The 15,569-nt window shown below is 42.6% G+C and overlaps 1 protein-coding gene across 5 annotated transcripts in view; it reads left to right on the plus strand.

Annotated features, from left to right (window-relative positions):
• The window catches only part of LOC134351808 (arf-GAP with SH3 domain, ANK repeat and PH domain-containing protein 1-like), a 729,826-nt gene that overhangs the window by 472,753 nt on the left and 241,504 nt on the right, over window positions 1-15,569 (plus strand). For all 5 annotated transcript variants that reach the window (XM_063058512.1, XM_063058513.1, XM_063058511.1 and 2 more), the window contains exons 9-10: window positions 7,530-7,615; window positions 13,870-13,945. In XM_063058512.1, coding sequence (XP_062914582.1) covers window positions 7,530-7,615; window positions 13,870-13,945 — 162 coding nt within the window. The remainder of the gene's footprint in view (window positions 1-7,529; window positions 7,616-13,869; window positions 13,946-15,569) is intronic.

The raw sequence follows: 15,569 nt of genomic DNA on the forward strand, positions 1-15,569 counted from the left end.
CATCTTCAGAAGTTTTCGGATGACTCTGCCATAGTTGGATGCATCAGCAAGGGAGATGAGGTTGAGTACAGGGCTACTGTAGGAAACTTTGTCACATGGTGTGAGCAGAATTATCTGCAGCTTAATGTGAAAAAGCCTGAGGAGCTGGTGGTAAACCTGAGGAGAGCTAAGGTACCGGTGACCCCTGTTTCCATCCAGGGGATCAGTGTGGACATGGTGGAGGATGACAAAATACCTGGGGATACGAATTGACAATAAACTGGACTGGTCAAAGAACACTGAGGCTGTTTACAAGAAGGGTCAGAGCCATCTCTATTTCCTGAGGAGACTGAGGTCCTTTAACATCTGCCAGACGATGCTGAGAACATTCTACCAGTCTGTGGTGGCCAGTGCTATCATGTTTGCTGTTGTATGCTGGGGCAGCAGGCTGAGGGTAGCAGACACCAACAGAATCAACAAACTTACTCGTAAGGCCAGTGATGTTGTGGGGATGGAACTGGACTCTCTCATGGTGGCGTCTGAAAAGAGGATGCTGTCTAAGTTGCATGCCATCTTGGTCAATGTCTCCCATCCACTACATAATGTATTGGGTGGGCACAGGAGTACATTCAGCCAGAGACTCATTCCTCCAAAATGCAGCACAGAGCATCATAGGAAGTCATTCCTGCCTGTGGCCATCAAACTTTACAACTCCTGTTACGTACCCCGTAACTGGGTTGCCAAACCAGCAGAAATGGATCACTCAGTTGGAGTCTGGAGTACTAGAACTAAGAAAGTTTTATTAAAGAAACAAGCAACACAGTAATCGAAAGGATAATAAATGCAACAGTTCAGTGATGATAAACACACATGTGCACAGCATTAAGATAACAGCATCAATCAAGCTCTATCGTTGTCTAGGGGTAAATGACCAATTTCAAAATGACTCAAAGTTCAGTCCAGTTAGTAGTTCAGTTCGCAGTAATCGTTGCCATGGCGGTGGACAACGTGGGGGAAGAGAGAGATAGAATAGGAACAACTGATCATTCAGAACACTGCTTCACTCACAGACCAGCAAGATGGCTCACAGACCAGCGAGATGGCTCACAAACAGCTTTTGGGCGGGTCCTTGGTGATGTCACCTGAGGTCACCGACTGTGACCCCTCCTCCAGATGCGGTCGATCCTCTGCAGTGAACCCAGCACCCAGGCAAGGGCGGACACACACCGGGTTCCCGCTGATCGTACCTTTCCACCCTTGTCGTTGTCTGGTACTTCTCACCCACTCGTGAGAGGCGCACCGCTTCCAGGGTCTCGTTACCTCGGGTGGCGTGTGTGTCTGTCTTAGCGAACCTGTCCCTTTTTATCCCCCTGCTGGGGCATCGCCTGTCCATCACTTCAAACAGTTCAAGGTTCAAAGAGGGGAGCCGCTCCAGACAGCTCTCTCTCCCACATTCCTTCATTACACATCTCCAGACGCTGCTCCATTGTTCCTTATCTCTCCTTCCCCTGAGGGCAGGTGGCAGACCAACTGCTGATGCCACTGATGCTAGCCCAGGCCAGCAAACATCTTAATTTTATGTGTATTCTCGTAACACTTCCCCCCTTTAAGGATTTTTACCGGGAGGTAAAAATTACAAACATGACTACATTATCGGATACATACACAATATACATCTTTAACAGTTATTTAGCTAATACAGAGAATTTGAAGCTGTCAACACCTTGACAGACAGTCATCACATTTTCTGTTCCTTTTACACGTGTTATTAATAATCCCTTAGACCAGGCTCCAACTCAGCAAACTTCATAGTGGCCAAAAACACTGATGAATTGCGACCAATGTAACCTCTCATTTGGTTTTGTCCCGGACCACAACAACAAGGGTCGTCCCATTCCGACTCAATTTTCTCTCGCAAGGGCTTAGTAGGAGGGGGACGGGTATTGACCGCAGAGTTATTGCAAAACTTCCTGCAGTACCCCACCATCTCCAAAAGCCTTCTGAGGGCCCTCTTGTCTGTCGGGGTTGGGAGGTCAGCGATAGCCTGCACTGTAGCTTGCATCACTGCCAGCTGCCCCTGTGTCACCACAATTCCCAGGTAAGTCACCCTCGTGTGGCCGAATTCATTTTTTTCAAGGTTCACTATCAAACTGGCTTCAGACAGCCGTGTTAAATTGCCAATACACACCTCTGTGTTCATCAGCCCTTTAGTCACTGAATTACTCGAAAAATATGGGTGTTGTTTACTTGGCTGCCCTATTGTAACCACAATCACCCAACGTCCCACTTCTTTGCATTTCCTCGGGACAATCAAACACATGGGTGCGAGTCGTTTAATTACTCCTTCGGGGATTAAGGGAGAGACCTTATCAGTAGACCTGGCCAAAACAATAGCCTTCTCCCATCTGACCGATCCCATCCTAATCTTTTCAAAATGGTTTTTTTCTCTTATCAAGGGGCCCCTAGCTTCATTGATTTCCACGCTAACACCGACTAGGTTTGTTAGCATATCAAAAGCCGGTGACCGTCTCAGTTCGCGTCGGTCATGATCAATAACATTTTTCCCCCTGGGCAGCCGGTAACTCTCTTTCATGATTCCACCAACTGTTTCCTCCAGCACCGCAAAATGTCCACCGGGGGGTACCTCGTGGGCCATGTTAAAAACCTCATCCCCATAACTCTTTTGCACCACCCCCCACTCCTCATCTGCGGATGCTGTACTTGATTTCCCTTTCTTCCTTAGCACTTCCTCATCCGCACAATAGCTTGTCAAGGCTGTGTCAGAGAGAGCGGTCTCGGCAAAAACCATCAGCCCCTCGTCTCGCTCCTGCGTCTGCACAAATTCTTTCCTGGCTACTGCTACGTCCGTCCCAGCTCCCTCACTACCTCTTCTCTCACTACACCCTGTCTCATACAAGGTTGGCAGAAATGTTTCAGCCAAATTCACCATCGCGGGCGGGGCCTCCATGCTGGCAGGCTGACCCGTCAATCTCACGACTGGGAACAGGATTCCTCCGGCGATGTCATTACCGAGCAAGACTTCCACGTCTTTCATCGGTAATTCGGACCTCACCCCGATCGTGACTAGTCCAGAGACCAGGTTGCTCTGTAAATGTATCTGGTGCAAAGGGACTGACTCTGTCCCTTCCCCAACACCTTTGACCTCTACCTCCCCAGTCTGGGTCTCTGAGCTAAACTCTAATACACTCTTCAGTATTAGTGACTGACACGCTCCCGTGTCTCTCCAGATCCGCACTGGAACTGGTTTTAACCCCTCCTTCACTGACACCAGTCCGGCCGAGATAAACCTCTCGCGCCCTTCCTGGACTTTTTCAGACCTGTCCTTCCCTAGCGGTTCGCTTAACAGCTCAATACAGCCATTCAAAATTTCCGCTTTTCCTTTCCCCATCTCCTTCCTTGGGGCAAAGCACCTGGACGCAAAGTGTCCGACTTTCCCACAATTATAACAGACGACCCCAGGAGACTTCCTACCAGACTGCTCCCGGTCTACCTTATCCTTTTCACTAGTCCCCGGCTTACTTTCTGACTTTTCCGGCGGACTCTCCCCGCCGTCCTGACTACCCTTCTGGTAGCCTTTACTCGGGGCAACCTTCATTTTATGCGTCAACGCATACTCATCCGCTAACTTAGCAGTTGCGGCTAACGTGGCTGCCTCTTTCTCATCGAGGTAGGGTCTCATACCCTCAGGGACACAACCTTTAAACTGCTCAATCAGAATCAGCTGCAGCAGTCTGTCATAATCCCCCTCTACCCCTTTCGAGGCGCACCAACGCTCACAATATGTTTGCATCTCGCGAGCAAACTCCAAATACGTGCAGTCCCACCGCTTCCTCGCATTCCGGAACCTCTGCCGGTATGCCTCCGGGACCAACTCATAAATCCTGAGGATGGCCTCCTTCACCACCTCATACTTCTGGGCATCTTCCGCGGATAAAGCGGAGTAAGCTTGTTGGGCCTTCCCTTTCAGTACACTCTGAAGTAAAACAACCCACTTATCCCTCGGCCATTCCTGACTTATAGCCACCTTTTCGAAGTGGAGAAAGTACCGATCCACATCGGTATCGTCAAATGGGGGAACCAGCCTAACCTCCTGGGTCGCCCGGAACCTTCCACCTTGGTTCGGCACGAGCCCCTGCTCGGCCCTTATCTTTAACTTCTCCAGCTCAAATTCCCTTTTCCTCTGTTTCTCCTCTCTCTCCAACTGTCTGTCCCTCTCTCTCTCTTCTCTCTCCAACTGTCTTTCTCTCTCTTGCCTTTCTACCTCTTTCTCTCTCTCCCGCCTTTCTAACTCTCTCTCTTTCTCCTGCCTTTCTAACTCTCTCTCTTTCTCCTGCCTTTCTAACTCTCTCTCCTGCCTTTCTAACTGCTTCTCTTCGTGTTCTAACTGCCGTACCCGGAACTCGTGGTCGAGTCTCAGTTTTTCAAGCTGTACCTGTACCGCGTCTCCAGCAGGTTTTTCAATAGACACCTCCCCCAGCTCACCTTGGGGAAACACACCTTTAGATACATAGTGCTCTACAATAGCTCTGTGTATCTCCTCTCTCCTCATTGTCGACTTCACCTTAGCAAGATTCACCCGTTTGGCCACAGCTATCAATTCCGATTTCCTGGCATCCTCTAATGCCTCCAAGGTCGGCGCCTTTATAAATTCCTCAACCTCCATTTCTGCTGTTTGTCTTTTCTTTCTTTCGGGAATTTTAACCCAATCAATTTACTCCGTCCCAAATTTAGCGTTCAAAATCGCGGACGAGAACCCCACTTATGTTACGTACCCCGTAACTGGGTTGCCAAACCAGCAGAAATGGATCACTCAGTTGGAGTCTGGAGTACTAGAACTAAGAAAGTTTTATTAAAGAAACAAGCAACACAGTAATCGAAAGGATAATAAATGCAACAGTTCAGTGATGATAAACACACATGTGCACAGCATTAAGATAACAGCATCAATCAAGCTCTATCGTTGTCTAGGGGTAAATGACCAATTTCAAAATGACTCAAAGTTCAGTCCAGTTAGTAGTTCAGTTCGCAGTAATCGTTGCCATGGCGGTGGACAACGTGGGGGAAGAGAGAGATAGAATAGGAACAACTGATCATTCAGAACACTGCTTCACTCACAGACCAGCAAGATGGCTCACAGACCAGCGAGATGGCTCACAAACAGCTTTTGGGCGGGTCCTTGGTGATGTCACCTGAGGTCACCGACTGTGACCCCTCCTCCAGATGCGGTCGATCCTCTGCAGTGAACCCGGCACCCAGGCAAGGGCGGACACACACCGAGTTCCCGCTGATCGTACCTTTCCACCCTTGTCGTTGTCAGGTACTTCTCACCCACTCGTGAGAGGCGCACCGCTTCCAGGGTCTCGTTACCTCGGGTGGCGTGTGTGTCTGTCTTAGCGAACCTGTCCCTTTTTATCCCCCTGCTGGGGCATCGCCTGTCCATCACTTCAAACAGTTCAAGGTTCAAAGAGGGGAGCCGCTCCAGACAGCTCTCTCTCCCACATTCCTTCATTACACATCTCCAGACGCTGCTCCATTGTTCCTTATCTCTCCTTCCCCTGAGGGCAGGTGGCAGACCAACTGCTGATGCCACTGATGCTAGCCCAGGCCAGCAAACATCTTAATTTTATGTGTATTCTCGTAACACTCCTCCCTTGGAGGGTCAGACATCCTGTGCCGATAGGCTGGTCCTGGACTTATTTCATAATTTACTGGCATAATTTACATATTACTATTTAACTATTTATGGTTCTATTACTATTTATTATTTATGGTGCAACTGTAACGAAAATCAGTTTCCCCCTGGGATCAATAAAGTATGACTAGGCTATGACTATATGTCAGGTCGCCATTCGGAGTCTGTTTGCAATCCATTGTGTAATTAATCGTCAACATCTTGCAGCCAAAAACCTCAGCCAGCAACCTTTTTCAAGCATGACTGTTGTAATATCTGCTATCAGCAAAATTAAAGCTCATCTGTTAAATAGCAGAATATTTCTCCAGTTATGCCAAGATAACGATGAAAAGTTTGAACGCTTGTTTCTTCACACTGAAGTACTTTGGCTGTCAAAAGGCTGCTGCTTAAAACGTTTTCTTGATCTTTTTGACACTATGAATTTTTGCTCAACGTCGACAATAGCTTGGGAAACAGGATTGAACTTCTACATGGAGGTGTGGCATATGTAGCCAATCTGTATGACAAAATGAACATTCAAAATATGAATTCAGGCAAAAAGTGCAGTGTCTACTTTTATTGGAAAATTAGAAATATATAAGCAAAACATTGGGAGAAGAATGTTCTCACAGTTTCCCTGCATGGAAAGTCGGGCCCTCTCTTTCATAGACGGTGATTTGCAAGAGTACTGCTTACACCTGCAGTCACTGAAGAAGGATTTTCAGAATTATTTCAAGGATTTGAATGATCTAGAAATTCCAGACTTGGTAAATAACCCATTTCTTTGCAAAATAGAACAGGAAGAGAGCTTGCAAGAAGAAATTATCGAAATTCAGAATGATGAAGAAGCAAAAATGCTTTTTGAAAATATTGGCTTTGGGGATATGTGGCTACACTGGTCTTTGGAGAAGAGCTGAACTGCTTTTCATTGCCTTTCCATCCTCCTACCTTGTTGAAAGAGGCTTCAATGCAGTGAACCACATACTAGCAAAAATCAGAAACCGCTGGGATATTTTTATGCGTTGGGACTTGAGGTTTTTGCTGTCACAGCTTGAACCAGATATTTCAACTGTTGCTTAAAAACTGTCAAGCTCAAGGATCGCATTGATATCAAAGTGGCTGTACAGTGCACAGGTATTGTGCAAGCTGGGTTTAAAGATAAATAAAAATTTAAAGCACAATAATTTTTCTCATGTCAGCATATGGTAGCCATGTTTTTATACTATGGGGGTGCTGTAAAGTATGTTGTGCCTAAGTGGGGCGTTGGGATAAAAGAAGGTTGGGAAACACTGCCCTATGATGACAATTCTAGGTTAGATTATTAGCCAGTGCTTTCCTGTGAATTTTCTGTTTCTGCAGTCTTGTGTGCATTATTTTCCCCCCTCCCCCCTTTCTTTCTCCCTAGGCCTCCTGTCCCACATCCCTTTTGTCCAGCTCTTGGCTCCATCCCTCCCCCTCCTGTCTTCTCCTATCATTTCGGATCTCCCCCTCCCCCCCCCCACTTTCAAATCTCTTACTAGCTCTTCTTTCAGTTAGTCCTGACGAAGGGTCTCGGCCCGAAACGTCGACTGTACCTCTTCCTAGAGATGCTGCCAGGCCTGCTGTGTTTACCAGCAACTTTTATGTGTGTTGCTTGAAATTCCAGCATCTGCAGTTGTCCTCGTGTTTCCATTATTTTTTCAATCTAGTTTAACTATTTGTAACAGAAATCAGGAGCAAGAGTTCTTTATTATTATGTATATGAATTTATAATATGTGAATACACTAATAATTAATTGTTAAGCATTATTGCTGATTGGAGAAATTACTTGTAGGTATTAAACATACTCATTCCATTTCTTTGTCTTTCCTTGGCTAGTATCTCATTAAGGTGAATGAAATCAAGACAAAAAAAGGCGTGGATCTACTTCAGAATCTAATCAAATATTATCATGCACAATGCAAGTAAGTTCTTGAAAAATCCATTCCCTTATTTTAGCCTTGTATATTGTGTGAACTAATTATCTCATCCAGATTAAATTAGTTTTGGTTGGCCAGGTGCTATTGAGTTGTTGTCTTCTCGTAGTGATCCACAAGGTTTGTACTTTTAGGCAAAGTATTGTAATTGCCTTTGAAGATTAGCTAATGGCTTAAATGTTAGCAGGGACTGCTGGGAACATGTATTAGCAAACAAATTCCATTTTTGGAGTAAAGCAGAAAAACGAGTTAATATTGAATTGATAGTTCATGAGAATAATTAAATAAGTTTTAAATGGTGGGGAAGGGCAGGTGCAAGGAGAAATATTCTGTGATGGGATGGAGATTAGAAGAGGTTAAATGACGTCAGTGATAGCGCTGGCTGAAAGATGGAACATGTGCTTGGAGTGGATACAGGTTGGAAGATATGACTGAAATCCCTAAAGGAAAATCATGGGAATATGATCTACATATAAAGATGAAAAAGCTAATTATTTAAGTTTGTTAAATTCTTTACTGTGGCCAATTTGAAAGATAGTTCTATTCCTTGAGTTTATGCTGAGGATCATTCGAGCGATGAAGGAGGCCCTGAGTCAGAGTTCAGCGTGGGATCAGGATGAAGAATTTAAGTGACAGGCAACAGTCATATCTTTTCCATTTTGATCTTAGTCCCTTTTATTCACTTCCAAGGTCAGTACAGTGAACAAAGATGTCTTAATGCATTTAAAGGAACTGTCACTGCTAAAAACTGACAGAAACAACACCGACTGTGGTTGGAAGCGCCCATGTAGGATACCACAAAGGAAGCATGGCTGTAGCTCGGGCTTACAAGTGCATTTAAGGAAACGAGATTTTAAACTCTCTATACCAACTATCTTGCTAGCAAACATGCAGTCTCTGGTGAATAAAATCGATGATCTCAGAGCTAGGGTGCTGATTCTGAGGGATATTAGGACCGCGTGTGTCCTTTGTTTCACAGAATCCTGGTTAACCCCTTCCGTACCGGATGCAGCGATACAGATTGAGGAGTTTACACCGTCAGGATAGAGTCTCTCAAAAGCAGAGGTGGAGGAGTATGCCTCATGATCAGCTCTTCTTGGTGCACAAATATATCAGTGCTGTCCCAATTCTGCTCACCAGACCTGGAATATCTAGCAGTAAAGTACCATCCTTTTCACCTACCATGGGAGTTCCCCGGAGTCATTCTGGTAGCATTTTATATTCCACCGCAGGCCAATGTCAAGCAGGCTTTAGATGATCTGAGTAATGGGATCAACATGCATGAAACAGTGCACCCTAAGGCCTTCACTATCATTTTGGGAGATTTTAACCAGTCCTGTCTGAAAAAAATTCACTAAGCAACTACAATCAACAGATCACTTGCAATACCACAGGAAACAACACACTGGACCATTGCTACACCACCATCAAGAATGTCTACCGTGCTATTCCACGCCCTCACTTCAGGAAGGCTGGTCACCTGGCTGTATTTCTACTCCCTGAGTATAGGCAGAGAATGAAGACTGCAGCACCAGTAGTGAGGACCAAGAAGGTATGGACAAGGGAAGCACATGAGTGTCTAGGATTGCTTTGAATCGGTGGACTGGACTGTATTCAGGGATTCACCTTCGAACCTGGATGAGAATGCTGCAGTTGTTACTGATGTCATTAAAACCTGTGTGGATGAGTGTGTGGCTACAAAGACTTACTGTACATTCTTAACCCAAAAACCGTGGATGAACCAGGAGGTACGTTGTCTGCTGAAGGCTAGATCTGTGGCATTCAAGTCTGGTGACCCAGGCCTGTACCAGAAAACCAGGTATGATATGCTGAGGGTTTTTTCAAGGGCAAAGAGACAATTTCAAATTAAGTAGAGGTGACATTGGAAGCACAGCAACTCTGGCAGGGTTTGCAAGACATTACTTCCCACAAAATGAAACCCAATAGCATGATGCTTCACTTGCAGATGAACTCAACACCTTCTATGCCCGCTTTGAAAGGGAGAACACAACTACAACTGTGAAGATCCCTGCTGCACCCGATGAGCTTGTGATCTCTGTCTCAGAGGCCGATGTTAGACTGTCTTTAAAGAGAGTGAAACCTTGCAAGGCAGGAGGTCCCGATGGAGTACCTGGTAAAGCTCTGAAAACCTGTGCCAACCAACTAGTGAGAGTATTCAAGGACATTTTCAACCTCTGACTGCTACAGGCAGAAGTTCCCACTTGCTTCATACAGGTAACAATTATATCAGTGCCAAAGAAGAATAATGTGAGCTGCCTTAATGACTATTTCCTGGTTGCACTCAGATCGACAGTGATGAAATGCTTTGAGAGATTGGTCATGACTAGACTGAACTTCTGCCCCAGCAGGGACCTGGACCCTATCGCCACAATAGGTCAACCAACGGCAGACGCAATTTGAATAGCTCTCTACACGGCTTTAGATCACCTGGACAACTCAAATTCCTATGTCAGGATGCTGTTCACCGACTGTAGCTCAGCACTTAATACCATCATTCCCACAATCCTGATTGAGGAGCTGCAGAACCTGGGCATCTGTACCTCCCTCTGCAATTGGATCCTCGACTTCCTAACCAAAAGACCACAATCTGTGCAGACTGGTGATGACATCTCCTCCTCAACACTGGTGCACCTCAGGGGTATGTGCTTAGCCCACTGCTCTACTCTCTATATGACTGTGTGGCTAGGCATAGCTGACATACCATCTATAAATCTGTTGATGATACAACTATTAGTGGTAGAATCTCAGGTGTTGACGAGAGGGCGTACAGGAGTGAGATATGCCAACTAGTGGAGTGGTGCTGCAGCAACAACCTGGCACTCAACATCAGTATGACGAAAGAGCTGATTGTGGACTTCAGGAAGGGTAAGACAAAGGAACACATACCAATCCTCATAGAGGGATCAGAAGTGGAGAGAGTGAGCAGTTTCAAGTTCCTGGGTGCTAAGATCTCTGAGGATCTAACCTGGTTCCAACATATCGATGTAGTTATAAAAAAGGCAAGACAGTGGCTATTCATCATTAGGAGTTTGAAGAGATTTGGCATGTCAACAAATACACTCAAAAACTTCCATAGATGTACCGTGGAGAGCATTCTAATGGGCTGCCTCACTGTCTGGTATGTGGGGGCTACTGCACAGGACCGAAAGAAGCTGCAGAGGGTTATAAATCTAGTCAGCTCCATCTTGGGTACTAGCCAACAAAGTAGCCAGGACACCTTCTGGGAGCAGTGTCTTAGAAAGGCAGTATCCATTATGAAGGACTTCCAGCACCCAGGGCATGCCCTTTTCTCACTGTTACCATCAGATAAGAGGTACAGAAGCCTGAAGGCACACACTTCATGATTCAGGAACAGTTTCTTCCCCTCTGCCATGTGATTCCTAAATGGACATTGAATCCTTGGACACTACCCCACTTTTTTTAACATAGTATTGCTATAACTACTGCTGCTAAGTAAACAAATTTCACGTCACGTGCCGGTGATAAACCTGATTCTGATTCTCTTTGAATAAAATTTAAGAGCATAATCCAGCTGTCCAGCTTAGGTTTACATTCTGAAAAGGCCCTGCTAATAATCTTGAAATATCTGATGTGCACCCCTAGTCTAAATGGTGGTTGTTTTTTTTTTGGAAAATAGAGAATTAACACAAGTAAAGGGAAAGATTTGGGAAAGGGATAAAAAAAATGAAAAAATTAAGTAAATAAGTACATAGGGATTGGATAATTATGTCTACGGGCAGGAACAAGCACGAACAAATTGGGATATAAACACCTACAATGGTTGGTATATAGGCTTGTATGCAACATTTTGGACCAGTGGAAATGGTCCAGAAGGGTTGTATGGAAACTATTATTACCATTTTTCTTAACAACTAATTTCATTACTTAGCCTAATAGGTTAGATTTACCACAGTACATAATTATCTATTTAAATGTTTATTTTGCTTTTATATCATCTCAATGTGTACTTAAGAATGTATAAATAATTGTAGTTTTATACATATAAAAAAATGGAAAAGGTTATATGTGTGAAAAAAGTACATGATAATTGTGAACTCCTTATCCAAATAAAAATAAAATTAAAAAAAAAAAGAAATATCTGATGTTCCATGTCCCATGGTGAGATTGCTTGAAATTTTATAGTGTACGTGGTGAGTTGACATCTAGGAAGATGTGGTCAAAGTGGCTTTTTCTACAGTATATTCTACTAATTTTCCATAAGTTTACTTTTGAATTGATACAGAATGAGAGAGTTGTGTACAGCAGGAAGGGATAGCACTGTAATAGCTTACTAGCAGACTGTAAAAGTAATCTTTAATTGGTTAAGATTTCTTACTAGGTTTAATTTTGTATTTCATTCTTCAAAAGAGTTCAAAATGTATTAAAAGTGATTACTTAGCACTTCACATTACCTCTGGAAATGAAAATGTACATTGGAGGCTTTGTAAGTATTTTAAAATTGAGATTCTGCTGATGCTAGAAATCTTGAACAACACACAAAAAATGCTAGAGGAACTCAGCAGGTCAGGCACCATCTCTGGAGGGAAGTAAACAGTCTACATTTTGGTCTAAGAGAATTCATCAGGGTGGTAAAGGGGGGCAAAAGCCAGAATAAGAAGGTGGAGGGAGTGGGAAGAGTACAAGCTGGCAGGTGATAGGTGAAACCAAGTGAGGGAGAAGGTGGGTGGGAGAGGGGGAATGAAATAAGAAACTGGAAGGGGATAGGTGAAGGTCTGAAGAAGAAGGAATCTGACAGGAGAAGATAGTGACTCATTAGAGAGAGGGAAGGAGGAGAGGCACGAGAGGGAGGGTGATTGTGGTGAGGAGAAGGGGTGTGAGGGAGGTTATTTAATGTAGGAAATACATAATGCAAATCTTTAAGCAAAATAGAATAAAAATGACTTTCACTCTTCAAGTTTGTTTGTGTGATATTTGTTGGTGTGGAAATTTGTTATTTGAAAAGAAAGTCCTAATTGCAGATTTGACTTTTTTTAAAGCAAGAGGCATTTAAGTTTTTCAAATAAATCTTCTGGCAATATTTTTGATGAGATATAAACTTAACTAGCAATTTTTGGAATTCTTTTTATTTCTAATCTCTATTTTGGGTAAGCTATTTTTTAATAAAACGAAGGACCAGATCATATGGTTTGACACCTGCTGGCCATTAACCTTGTAGTTTGGGCTGTAGTATGCTACTTTCAAGAAACATTGGTGATTCTATTGAAATGAGTGTGGCAGACTGTATCTAGTAAATCTATATTGGTGGCATTGGCCTCTGGGAGAGTTGGTATGATTTATCCTTGCAGAGCTGATGCTGGAATTAGGTGTAGAAATGTTATTTTTCATGTAGTTTAACTTTCTTATACTTGTTTTTTTTAATATTAATTACCCATATACATGTAATTATTCAGTGAATTTTTCTAGTAATTACAGTATAGTTGCTTCAGTACTTTCCTAGAAACTTGTTAGCTTTCAGTAACAGGTGTCACACCACATAAATCTGACTGTTTTATAGTAATTATTGTCAATAGTATTTTTTTAACTCTAGCCTGGTATCAGATAACCACAACTTTTTTTTTAGTCTGGTCTTTGTTCTCTTGACGCTGATTCTTGTTCTTCTTTGCTCTTGATGACACTAATAAAACAATCATAAGCAGCAAGATTTATGACTCATTCATGACTTCCGAAGAACCTTTGGATTGCAAAAGCATCAGGATCCAACACTGATGTTAATTTGCTATGGTTTCATAGTTGGCATGGAAGCCTTCGGACTTTTTTTGTGTGCATTTGATGGTGGGGGGGGCAGATAAGTGCCTCCATCCCCCTTCTCCAACCCTAGCCTTAATGAGGATGTAGCTGGAAATTATCAATGCAGTTTCCACCATCTTTTGTCAACGTTTAATTCATTGCCCAATATACCACATCTTTCATTTTGGACAAGCAATCACTCGTGCACTATTCATATGGTGAAGGATTGCTCTTGCTGGCTGAAGGTCAGTTGACAAGCCAGTCTGGTATGATGTGGCTAGCTAGTATTTATTGTTTAACTGTCAGTTGCTGGGTTGAATGATCTAGTTGAAGTTTAAAAAAAAATTTCAATGAAGAGTTAAATGTAACGATTTTTATCTGTAAATGAAAATATAAATACTGTACCAGACCTTTAGTAATTTCAAATCTTCATTGCTGGTTCTTTACTAATTCTCAAGTGTCATATTTCGAAGTTTCTTTCAGGATGGTTTAAAAACAGCAGATAAACTGAAACAATATATTGAGAAACTGGCTGCTGATTTATACAATGTAAGTAATTTACGTAATAGTTGTAAGTTTATTACAGATTAATCATTGAAAGTATTTGTTCCATTGAGATGTCTTTGCGTTATATTCTATTATTATATTAGATTTATAAAGGCAGAAGAGGCGGGTGAAGTAGCATTAACTACATAACACAATGGAATTTAACTGGCTGCATGATAGTACTGTATTATGGAGATTCCCACTTGATGCCCTCCCCAACATGCACTAATTTGATTTCTCTCTTTCTCACTTCTGATGAAGGGCCTTGGACTTGAAGTATTAATTGCTTTTCTTTCTCGAACCGGTGCTAAACTGCTGAACTTGAGAATTTACTGTTTTTATTTGAGCTTTCCAGCATCTAAAGATTGTTGCTGTTATTCTTTGTTTCGATATGCCCAGAAAAGAAAGATGATAAAATTAATTAGTTAATTAAAACACATACTCGGAGAATGAAAAAAAGACTACTGAATTAGCCTCCTATTTCTCAGGCTTAAATCCCCAATAAAACTAATTTCTTTATCATTCCAATGCCAGGTCTGATGTGTGAAGCTGTGGACACCCTTTCCCGATATAATACTGTGAAATCTGAGCAAGCCCAGCTCTGTCCCTGGATCTCACATAGTAATATCTGTGGTGTGATCTGTCCTAAATTTCAGATCTATACTCATGTTTGGTAATTCAAAGTTTTACCAAATATCTTATGGCATGAAAGCTGTCAATTCTGAATGGACAGCTGACTTCAGATAGCAAGATCTTCCCTATTCATTGTTGTTGGTAGTGGTACAAATGGGAGGTACAATCATGAGGAAATAAGGGACATTTTGAGAAATCTAGAGCAACGAAGGAAAGAATTTTTGACACATTCCTTAGTTTTTTGAGACATACTAAAATCAAATGGTTATAATTGAGATCAACTTGAAGGTGGATCTAAGATGTGAATTTAAATTTGCTGAGGTCAGAATACCAAGCAAGCATATTTTGAACTAGTTTTGGGAAAAAGTAGCTGGTAGGAAATAAACAAATATTTAGAATAATGGAATGAATGATGTAGGAATTAACAATTATTATTAGCCCAACTAGATTTTACTTGTTCTTAACATTCATTTACCTGGCTAATCTTGGAGATCAAAGGCAAAATGTACAAGTTAAAAACACTTTCTTTAATTGTTCATATTGTAATTCTAAAATTTCTGATGTTATCTTTCAAAGCGACTTTCTGCACAAGTCATTCTAAACTTCATCTTCTGTGAAATGTAATTTATTTATTCACCCATTTTGCTCTTGTGCTTCATCCCTTTGTCATTTTGGGAGCCTTGGAAAATGGGGAATAGGGCTTTAGCTGCAAAATTTTGAATGTTCACATTTCACATAAACAGTACTAGTCAAAAACTGAGGTGGCACAGTAACTTGGCAATTAACATAATGCTACTACAGTTCCAGTAAACTTGCTTCAATTCTGCTGCTGTTTGTAAGAAGTTTGTACATTTTCCCCATTACTGCATGGGTTTCCTCTGAGTGCTCTAGTTTCCTTCCTCATTCCAAAGACCTAAAGGTTAGACATAGTGAGTTATGGGCATGCTATATTGGCGACTGAAGCATAGTGGCACTTGCAAGCTGCCCAGTACAA

This window comes from Mobula hypostoma, chromosome 9 (assembly GCF_963921235.1).
Source record: "Mobula hypostoma chromosome 9, sMobHyp1.1, whole genome shotgun sequence".
In the NCBI taxonomy this organism is placed as follows: domain Eukaryota; kingdom Metazoa; phylum Chordata; class Chondrichthyes; order Myliobatiformes; family Myliobatidae; genus Mobula; species Mobula hypostoma.